Source organism: Terrapene carolina, unplaced genomic scaffold, assembly GCF_002925995.2.
Source record: "Terrapene carolina triunguis isolate 2854851 unplaced genomic scaffold, T_m_triunguis-2.0 Scaffold66, whole genome shotgun sequence".
Taxonomy (NCBI): Eukaryota; Metazoa; Chordata; order Testudines; family Emydidae; genus Terrapene; species Terrapene triunguis.
Window position 1 is genome coordinate 59,594,523 of NW_020664417.1, and position 11,254 is coordinate 59,605,776.

At 40.5% G+C, this 11,254-nt stretch overlaps 1 protein-coding gene across 2 annotated transcripts in view; it reads right to left on the reverse strand.

Annotated features, from left to right (window-relative positions):
• Positions 1-11,254, reverse strand: part of SLC30A9 (solute carrier family 30 member 9) — a 64,337-nt gene that overhangs the window by 24,691 nt on the left and 28,392 nt on the right. For both annotated transcript variants that reach the window (XM_029910624.1, XM_029910625.1), the window contains exons 9-13: positions 9,377-9,432; positions 6,835-6,970; positions 6,306-6,345; positions 2,627-2,698; positions 1,896-2,003 (exon numbers count right to left, since the gene is read on the reverse strand). In XM_029910624.1, coding sequence (XP_029766484.1) covers positions 1,896-2,003; positions 2,627-2,698; positions 6,306-6,345; positions 6,835-6,970; positions 9,377-9,432 — 412 coding nt within the window. The remainder of the gene's footprint in view (positions 1-1,895; positions 2,004-2,626; positions 2,699-6,305; positions 6,346-6,834; positions 6,971-9,376; positions 9,433-11,254) is intronic.

The window sequence follows — 11,254 nt, forward strand, 5'->3', positions numbered from 1 at the left end:
AGCCCTTAATGTGGGGCCACAAAATCTGTTAAACAGATCATTCTGTTTTCCTCACCTACTTTGGCAGATTGGGAGTATTTGGGCTACCATATATCTTTGGGGCTAAAGTCATAACTTCAAAGCTACATCCTGGGGGACGGGAATAGGATTTCCTCCCTAAACCTTCCCTTCATGCAGAGTAAAACAGTGCACAGCCCAGTAACAAGGCTGTGCGCGGCTTCCCAGGATATGAGTTTATGTAACCAGACTAGAGAGAAAGTGATTTACATATTTGACTATGATAGATTCTCTTTTCATAAAAAGATTCAACTACAACTTGGGTTAACTTGAATCCAGTTCAAAGGAAATGACCCGTCATACAAACTTTAAAGTCTGCAAGTGGTCCCACTGGCTTCAATGCAACTACTGGAGTGAGTAAGATAGTGAATGACTCAAGCCCTCATGTCTTCAGAATAGGAAGGCCAATCCATATGATCCTTCAATAGCATTATTAGAATTGTTTCAAGCTATAATCTCAACAATAACAGGGGTTTGAAAAAAGGCATTCAAATATCTCCTAATTTCAAATATCTTCAACTCAATATACTTGAAATCAGATTAGAGAGTAATATACAACTGTGGAAGCTCACCACAGTAAAAGCTTCCTCCAAAAGATCTGCAAAGGGGCAGAGAGATTTTCATTAAAATATACTGCTAGAAAATCACTCAGATTCATCAGTTCTGACAGATTTTAATGCAAGCTTTTTTAAAGCAATATGAAATGTAATTGAATGTCAAAGAGACAGACAGCATTATTGCAGGATGTATGTATGCAGAGTGGTGCCACCAAGATTATAAACTGAAGTTTACATAGTGCTATCATTAAGGCTACAATTAAGTCACGGGGGTGGCAGAAGTCACGGAATCCGTGACTTCTGCAACTTCCGTGACACTGGAGGCCCCCCACAGCTGACCAGCCGCCCTGTAGTGTGAAAAACTGCTGACTGAATGTGCTACTTAGGGTGTACTGAGCATGCTCACATGAACTAAAAATGCTCAGTAACATCTACTGAAGCCAGCAGTGGGGGACCCCTGTAGCAGCCTAGCCTCTGCAGGCGATCCCCACTACTGACCGGCTGCCGACAGGGACCCCTGTGTGCCCCAGCTGCCACTGCTGGTAGGGCCCCCCCCTGCAGCTGCTCTGCCACCGCAAGCAGCCGGTCCCCTCCGCCCCGCCACAGGCAGAAAGATCCCAGAGCTGCTCAGCGGCCACGAGCAGCTGCCCTCCCCACAGCTCCCAGATGCCCCTGGCCATGGCAGAGGGACCCTGGAACTGCTCAGCGGCTGCTGGAAGGGGTCGCCCACAACTCCCCCAGCAGTGGTGGGGGACATCTCCCCCTCCCCCCCCCCCGCTCCAGCTCCACGGGCAATGGGGACCCTGCAGCTCCCAGCTGCTGCTGGCGGGGGAGGGACAGGGTGCTGGACCCTCCTCCTTCCCCATTTTGTCAGGAATGTATTTAGTAAAAGTCATAGTCACAGGCAAGAAACAAAAAAAAAAAAAAAAAAAAAAAGAAGCACCGAACCCTCCCTTTATTTTAAAAAAAAAATCCATGACAAAAATCGAAGCCTTAGTTATCAAACACCAGTCAGATATCATACAATAGTGTAGTTTATAAATAACTAATCAATGGATTAAAAAATTTTAAATGGTTGACGTCAAAAGTGAAATTTTTCTTTTCTTATCAACTGACTTTGTAGAATTGGGAGATGAGGAGAGTCCCATAATCCAAAGGAAAAAGATTCATACATTTAAAGCAATTAACAAAGGGAGTCAAAAGGTATAGTGTTACAATGCATACAAAACACAAGGATATTCTCTCAAATCAAGTCAGCCTCAATTTAAGATGGAGTTTTACCTGTTAAAGAAGTCAGACCCATGCAAGTAGCAGCTAACGTCACACCCAAAACTGCTGCAGCATCCTCCAACAACACCACATTTGTACTGGGATCACGACTCAGCCTGACTGAATATTTAATAAAAATTACACTAATGTTGAAATCTTAGCTTTGTTACATCATTCACAGAGTTTTGTAAACAGTTCTAATTCTAATAATGTAAAAGATGATAAATGTATACATACATAAAAACCTATACTTTATAACTAAACTCTTCTGTAAGTGTTCATAAATACATATAACACAGTAAAAACAACAAGGAGTCCTTGTGGCACCTTAGAGACTAACAAATTTATTTGGGCATAAGCTTTCGTGGGCTAGAACCCACTTCATCAGATGCATGGAGTGAAAAATACAGGAGCAGGTATAAATACATGAAAGGATGGGGATGCAGACTAACACAGCTACCACTCTGAAGCATGTAATACAGTGTACACCAATTACAGAAACTTGCCCAGAAGATGTGTAAAACTAATGGGAAATTAATTCTGTGAAATGCAACAACTTTAGTACTCAAGTGTCTAAGTTTTATTAAATAAGGCAACAGGTTTTCACCCAATTTGTAAAATATACTTGTTACTAGCATTCATAATCATAAGACTCATGTAAAACAAGAGAAACAGCTAATTATACTGTTCTTATTTGTATGCAAATTCAGGTAATAAATCCTCTTTTAAATAACGACACATACCATATTGATAAAATGACAGACCCTTTGCCCGGGAACTCCTTCGAATTTCATTTATAGCAACAAGAAGGGTAGCTGAAATAAAAGTAATATTGTTGCTGAAAATGGTTAAAGGCAAAGTGACCAACTTTCTACTATAGGAAGGGGGGAAGAAACTCTTGCTCATATCATAGCAAACTAATTACAGTGCTCCTACCCGCCATACCAGCAACAAATTTCTTTAGTAGATCAGACCCATAAAGTACAGGGATAAACAAGTTTTACACATACAGAGTACAATAACTTCTTCCTACAAATACAAAGAAAATTGTAATATTCTGAATTTCAAATGTGAGAAAGTATAAATATTTCAAGAATTCTAATCTTGTATCTACACAGCACATAATACCCCAAAACAATAGTTCTATTAAACAAAACATCAATATACTATTACATGTGATGGCCAAAAAACTTTCCTGGTGACAATCAGTATTGTGAGCAGTGGCAATTCATAAAGAGAAGCCCTACCCATGCACTCTTCTCTACATACAAGCCAACCCACTGATGAATACTACTGTGACATAATGGCAAAAGGCTTGCTACACACTCTTTCAGATTATGTGCCAGACATTCTTATATGTATTGTTCACATCCTATAAGATGAATATAGATCTAGAATACACACACACACCCCACATGATTCATAGATTCTAGGATTAGAAGGGACCTCGAGAGGTCATCGAGTCCAGTCCCCTGCCCTCATGGCAAGACCAAATACTGTCTAGACCATCCCTGATAGATATTTATCTAACCTACTCTTAAATATCTCCAGAGATGGAGATTCCACAACCTCCCTAGGCAATTTATTCCAGTGTTTAACCACCCTGACAGTTAGGAACTTTTTCCTAATGTCGAACCTAAACCTCCCTTGCTGCAGTTTATGTCCATTGCTTCTTGTTCTATCCTTAGAGGCTAAGATGAACAAATTTACTCCCTCCTCCTTATGACACCGTTTTAGATACCTGAAAACTGCTATCATGTCCCCTCTCAGTCTTCTCTCTTCCAAACTAAACAAACCCAATTCTTTCAGCCTTCCTTCATAGGTCATGTTCTCAGGACCTTTAATCATGGGGGCGGGGGGAGGGATAGCTCAGTGGTTTGAGCATTGGCCTGCTAAACCCAGGGTTGAGAGTTCAATCCTTGAGGGGGCCACTTAGGGATCTGAGGCAAAATCTGTACTTGGTCCTGCTAGTGAAGGCTGGGGGCTGGACTCAATGATCTTTCAAGGTCCCTTCCAGTTCTAGGAGATGGGATATCTCCATTAATTAATTCTTGTTGCTCTTCTCTGAACCCTCTCCAATTTCTCCACATCTTTCTTGAAATGCGGTGCCCAGAACTGGACACAATACTCCAGTTGAGGCCTAACCAGCGCAGAGTAGACCGGAAAAGACTCGTGTCTATGACTTCTCGTGTCTCGCTCGCAACACACCTGTTAATGCATCTCAGTATCATGTTTGCTTTTTTTGCAACACTGTTGACTCAGATTTAGCTTGTGGTCCACTATAACCCCTAGATCCCTTTCTGCCGTACTCCTTCCTAGACAGTCTCTTCCCATTCTGTATGTGTGAAACTGATTGTTCCTTCCTAAGTGGAGCACTTTGCATTTGTCTTTATTAAACTTCATCCTGTTTACCTCAGACCATTTCTCCAATTTGTCCAGATCATTTTGAATTATGACCCTGTCCTCCAAAGCAGTTGCAATCCCTCCCAGTTTGGTATCATCTGCAAACTTAATAAGTGTACATTCTATGCCAATATCTAAGTCGTTGATGAAGATATTGAACAGAGCTGGTACCAAAACAGACCCCTGCGGATCCCCACTTGTTATACCTTTCCAGCAGGATTGGGAACCATTAATAACTACCCTCTGAGTACGGTTATCCAGCCAGTTATGCACCCACCTTACAGTAGCCCCATGTAAGTTGTATTTGCCTAGTTTATTGATAATATCATGCAAGACCGTATCAAATGCGTTACTAAAGGCTAGGTATACCACATCCACCGCTTCTCCCTCATCCACAAGACTCCTTATCCTATCAAAGAAAGCTATCAGATTGGTTTGACATGATTTGTTCTTTACAAATCCATGCTGGCTATTCCCTATCACTTTACCACCTTCCAAGTGTTTGCAGATGATTTCTTTAATTACTTGCTCCATTATCTTCCCTGGCACAGAAGTTAAACTAACTGGCCTGTAGTTGCCTGGGTTGATTTTATTTCCCTTTTTACAGATGGGCACTATATTTGCCCTTTTCCAGTCTTCTGGAATCTCTGTCTCCCATGATTTTCCAAAGATAATAGCTAGAGGCTCAAATACCTCCTCTATTAGCTCCTTGAGTATTCTAGGATGCATTTCATCAGGCCCTGGTGACTTGCAGGCATCTAACTTTTCTAAAAGTGATTTTTAACTTGTTCTTTTTTTATTTTAGCTTCTAAACCTACCCCCTTCCCATTAGTATTCACTATGTTAGGCATTCCTTCAGACTTCTCGGTGAAGACCGAAACAAAGAAGTCATTAAGCATCTCTGCCATTTCCAAGTTTCCTGTTACTGTTTCTTCCTCCTCACTGAGCAGTGGGCCTACCCTGTCCTTGGTCTTCCTCTGGCTTCTAATGTATTGATAAAAAGTCTTCTTGTTTCCCTTTATTCCTGTAGCTAGTTTGAGCTCATTTTGTGCCTTTGCCTTTCTAATCTTGCCCCTGCATTCCTGTGTTGTTTGCCTATATTCATCCTTTGTAATTTGTCCTAGTTTCCATTTTTTATATGGCTCCTTTTTATTTTTTAGATCATGCAAGATCTCGTGGTTAAACCAAGGTGGTCTTTTGCCACATTTTCTATCTTTCCTACCCAGCAGAATAGCTTGCTTTTGGGCCCTTAATAATGTCCCTTTGAAAAATTGCCAACTCTCCTCCGTTGTTTTTCCCCTCAGCCTTGATTCCCATGGGACCTTACACCTATCAGCTCTCTGAGCTTACTAAAATCCGCCTTCCTGAAATCCATTGTCTCTATTTTGCTGTACTCCCTTCTACCCTCCCTTAGAATTGTGAACTCTATGATTTCATGATCACTTTCACCCAAGCTGCCTTCCACTTTCAAATTCTCAACGAGTTCCTCCCTATTTGTTAAAATCAAATCTAGAACAGCTTCCCCCCAGTAGCTTTTTCAACCTTCTGAAATAAAAAGTTGTCTGCAATGCAGTCCAAGAACTTATTGGATAGTCTGTGCCCCACTGTGTTATTTTCCCAACATATATCTGGATAGCTGAAGTCCCCCATCACCACCAAATCTTGGGCTTTGGATGATTTTGTTAGTTGTTTAAAAAAAGCCTCATCCACCTCTTCCACTTGGTTAGGTGGCCTGTAGTAGACTCCTAGCATGACATCACCCTTGTTTTTTTACCCCTTTTAGTCTAATATTAGTTTCCTTCCTTAGCCTGAAGCAGAAGATTAAATAGAACACACAAGTAAATTAAAAGCAATGAAAAAGTTTTCCTGGATATCAAACATCAATGCAATTGTGAATAACAGAGCTCAAAATTTTGCAGTTCTGTAAGCAAAAGCTTAATAAACTATCACCACAGATTGCTGAGCCTGCATTATCAGCTTAAGAATAAAGCAACACAAATATTTCATGATACTGCATACCTCCTTCAGACACCAGTGATCCTGCTAAGATACAATAAGCCTGTAAGTATAAAAAAAACACTAGTATTTTATTTTGAATGTATACAGTTTCACATTTATATAGAACCTTTCATCCCAAAATCTCCATAAGAACTTTACATACAAGAATCACTTTACCTACAACTGCAATGCAGCCATCTCTAGGTGGCAGACAGAAGACTGAACCACCAACCAAATTATAATGCACTACCCAGTATAAGAAGAGAGAGGGAAAATTTTGGCTAAGGACACCAGGACAACCCCATATTCTTAAAAAACGGACTAAAGTATCAGTGTCAATGCAAAGCAGAGAGGAAATTGGTTTAAATAACCTCACGCAGATACACTGAGTTCCACCCTACATACTACCTCAGACGGCTTGGTTAACCCTACTAGGATTCAAACTTTTTGTTTCAGGGTGTCTAGGTATTTCAGATACTGAGGTTTCATTACATTAAACCATTCCCACTACCCATAGTTTAAAAACCCAATAGAAAAAGATTGGACTTACCCAAAGAAGAGATTCCATGGGCTGAGGATGAAGTAAACCTATGATTCCATGATACCAGGAAAGTCCTGCACCCATCATGAAAATGCCGACCCCACTAATTAGGGAGGCAATATAGCGCATATTTGTGAAGCCATACCTGTGTAAAAACAAGAAGTGGTTTAGGAAAAAATGCCCGCTTTAAAAATATATTCAGATGCTTGATCATAAATTATAAACTAGAGCTCCTGACAGCGAATTAAAACATAGTTGCTAAAATCAAATTTAATCCAAGAAAATACTGATGGAAAAGGACATCCAGTTTCTTAAAAATATATATAAAACAATGTAGATGTATTTAATTTAGATTTTTTCTAATCCCTTCTCCACACAGGCTATTTAGATTTAGTTGTATTACTTTAATATTATGTACCATGGCTATATTAATGAAATGAATTTTTTTTTATTCATTCAGGTGTTTAATGAATGGGCTAATATATACACTGCCTTGCAATGCTGCTTCTAATTGAAATCTTCATGTGCAGTCAGTCTACAAATTTCATTTCCTTTAAATTAATAGCGTAAAAATTAACAGTTCAGCTGACTGCAAATCCCCAATGTTTGCAGGTTTAAATATTTTTGGTAAAATTAAAATGGCATCTTAATAATACATCATTGTGTTAAATGCCACTCCTGATTAGCAGCATTGCAAAAGAGATGATGGTGCAGGTGAAGGGCATAATTTGAGGGAAAGGGGAAGACTGAGAAGGGAAGGAGACCCTGATAAAAAAAGATCCTATTCTGAGAAGGCTGAATCTGGTAAACAAACATAAATCAGAAGCCTTAGGGCATGGCTACACTTGCAGATGTAGAGCGCTTTGAGTTAAAACAGCCTTCGTAAAGCGCAGTAGGGAAAGCGCTGCAATCTGTCCACACTGACAGCTGCAAGCGCACTGGCGTGGCCACATTAGCAGCTCTTGCAACGGCCACAGAGAGCAGTGCATTGTGGTAGCTATCCCAGCATGCAAGTGGCTGCAACGTGCTTTTCAAATGGTGCTGTGGGGTGGAGCGTGACAGGGAGTGTGTTGTGTGTATGTGGGGGAGAGAGTGGGTTTTTGGGGGGCTGAGAGCATGTCAGCATGCTGTCTTGTAAATTCAGACAGCAGCAGACCCCTCCCCCCCCCCGCCCCCGCCTCGCTCTCTCACACACACCATTCCACAGTAATGGCTGCTGTCAGAAATGGAGCTTTCAAAGGGCATATCCACATTCCTGCAGCGATTCCAAAACAATGACAAGAGTGGCCACTTGACTTAAGGGGATTATGGGACGTTTCCAGAGGCTGATTAGAGTGCAGTAATGCAACACCTCATTCACACTGACGCCCAGGTGTTTCAGCCAAGGCGCACCAAGCTTTAATCTTCTCGCTGAGGTGGAGTACCAGGAGCGCTCTAGCCCTGGAGTCAGAGCGCTCTACGTGCCTTGCCAGTGTGGATGGGTAGTGAGCTAGGGGGCCCAGGGCTGCTTTAATGCGCTCTGACTCACAAGTGTAGCCATGCCCTTAGTTGAAGCTACCTCAGATTCTTAATAGAAGAAAAGCTTGCCTGACTTTGTGAACCCAAAGAAGACAGAACATTTTAACTACTATCCAGGAGGGTAACTAGATGGCCCTCAGAGGTGAAAAGAACCTGAAATTTAGGTTGGAACCACAGTATATCAGTAAGACTACTTTAAAATTTACGAAGAAGTAAGAACATAACCTTAAATCCCTTATTAGTATAAAAATTAAAACTAGTGTGTTTATAGCAAGAACTTCTTGTTACCATCTCAACAAAGGGTTTCCTTCCTAAAAATAGTGTCTTTTGGGAAGAGGGAAAGGCAGTCTCATTACTATTGCCCAAATCCTGCCACCCATGCAGGAAAAAAATCAGAAGTACACCTCTACCCTGATATAACGCGACCCGATATAACGCGGTAAAGTAGTGCTCCGGGGAGGCGAGGCTGCGCACTCCGGCAGTCAAAGCAAGTTCGAGATAACACGGTTTCACCTATAACGCGGTAAGATTTTTTGGCTCCCGAGGACAGCGTTATATTGGGGTAGAGGTGTATGAACAGCATACTGTACAGCTATCTAGTGGAAAAGGTGGTAGGGCCCATAAAAATGTATCTTCCTAATAGCAATGAAAATGAAATACAAGTTTCGTAGCTTACAATGTCAAAACAACATGCCAACTCATGACCATTTACAACTCTTGAAATTTGGTAGGAACCCACATTTTTCTTATTATTTCTACTGTAAAACTGGAAGTTACTCATTTCAGTTTAGAAAAAATGAAAACACTGGATATACATACGAGTACCACCATTTTACTTAAAATAATTCAAGTTGTCTGGATTAATATGGTGGAACAAAAAAGAAAAACTATGGTTCATCTATTCAGAAACAACAGATCCTTTAAATAAAAACAGGGTTGCACACAAGAAATAAAAGATTTTAAGCCCATATTTAATTATTGAAAAGCAATTATTTATTCCACAAGATAAATTCAATAAAGACAATGGCCTTACGGATGACTAGGGTCTGGTGTCCTTGCAGACTGACTGATGCCCAATGCTAGCAAAGCCTGCATAATGCAAAGGAAAAACACATCTGTAGGAAGTTTTAAAAACATTAAGACTAGTTCTAACTTGAAAGAATATGATTAAATAAAATTAGATCCAACTTGCTGTTTTCTTACATGTAACATTAGAAACAAAAACACATTAGCTCAAATTATAGTAACTTCACACGAAACATCCACTCCCAGACAGGACAATGTCATCCAAAACTAACTCACCTAAATCTGGTTAGTTCTAGCTGCAAAAAGTTTAAAAGCAACAATTTAAACAGAAGTTAAGAACATGTTTAATATAATAGTATAAATATTTTTGTAGCATTCTCCACTTGGGTGTAATCAGGAAACAAAGGCTGTTTAATTTAAAAAAGAAAAATCTGTCCAAACAGAAGTTTATGCATAAACTATAGCAATTAGTATACTCATCTCCATTAGGTTTAAGGCAAACTACAATTAAAATAGCTTACATTTACATTTCAACTTCCTAAGTATACATTTAGTTGCAACAAGTCACCAAATTGGAAAAAATAAAAATATACTGTGTGTGCCTACATCTTGAAAAAAACGATTGTCTGAGTTCATACGTTTCTGATCGTTAGTTTAAAATGGATTCAATCTGATGGTGCAGTCTTTTATAAATCCAGGCCCTGCTACTGCAAAGATTTAGGCATGTGCTTAACCTTAAGCACATGAGTAATCTTAGGCCTTGTCTACATTATGGGGATAAATCGACCTAAGTTACGAAACTCCAGCTACGTGAATAGCTTAGGTCGACTTACTGCAGTGTCTACGCTACGCTGGGTTGCACGAGACACACTCCCGTCGACTTACCTTATGCTTCTCGTTCCGATGGAGGACTGGAGTCGACAGGAGAGCGATCTGCAGTCGATTTAGCAGGTCTTCACTAGACCCACTACATCGACCCCTGGTGCATCGATCGCTGCAGCATCAATCCCCAGTAAGTGTAGACATGCTCTTAATCACATTAATGAGTGTTTAAGCACATGCTATATCTTTGCTGGATTTGAACCACAGTGTGCTTTATCCATATATACAACTCACATATAAATACTTGAACAAAAAAGACTCCTCTCCAATGGGATAAATATTTAACTTTTCTTGATAATTTCCCAATTAAAATTAGAAATGCTCTCCTGCATACACGTTGGTAAACAATACCATTAAAGGCAAACTGTCAAAGTTGTTTGGCCTTAAAATGGATCTACTTTGACAAAGTCATGTGTAAGGTCTTGTCTTTAAGGCTATTTCCATACATGTCTTTAAATATTAAGCAGCAGAGCTGGTAGTATTATTCCCATTTTACAGATGGAGTACATGAAAGGCTGCACAAGGTCACTTCTGGCAGAACTGGAAATACAGCCGACGGGGAAAATTCTACGCTGCACCTCTCCACAGAAATGCCACACACAAGGCACAACCTGAGCAGATCAGGTAGGAAAGATCATTTTAAGACACTTTTTGCATCACTAATTTTTGGCTGGCCTCAGAGCCTGTGTGGCCTTCAGAGTCAGTTAGAGAAGACGCTCTAGGCTACTCTAATAATTTATGGCAACCTCACATCACAGGTTACCCACAGACTTCTCTGCAGTATAGACCAGAATTGTCCGAGGGTTCCAGTCACTCCTCCCATAATTCACACAAGTCTCTGAAATGTCCCTACAAGTGGGGCACAATGTAGAGGAGGCATACACACCAGTTCTATACTGCTTCTACACTGGAAGAATTCTCCCTGGAGCTACTCTGCCCCTTTTCTGGCCCCTGCACATCAGAGTAGCAGCATAAAAGGACGATTAATCTGGGGTATGTGGGG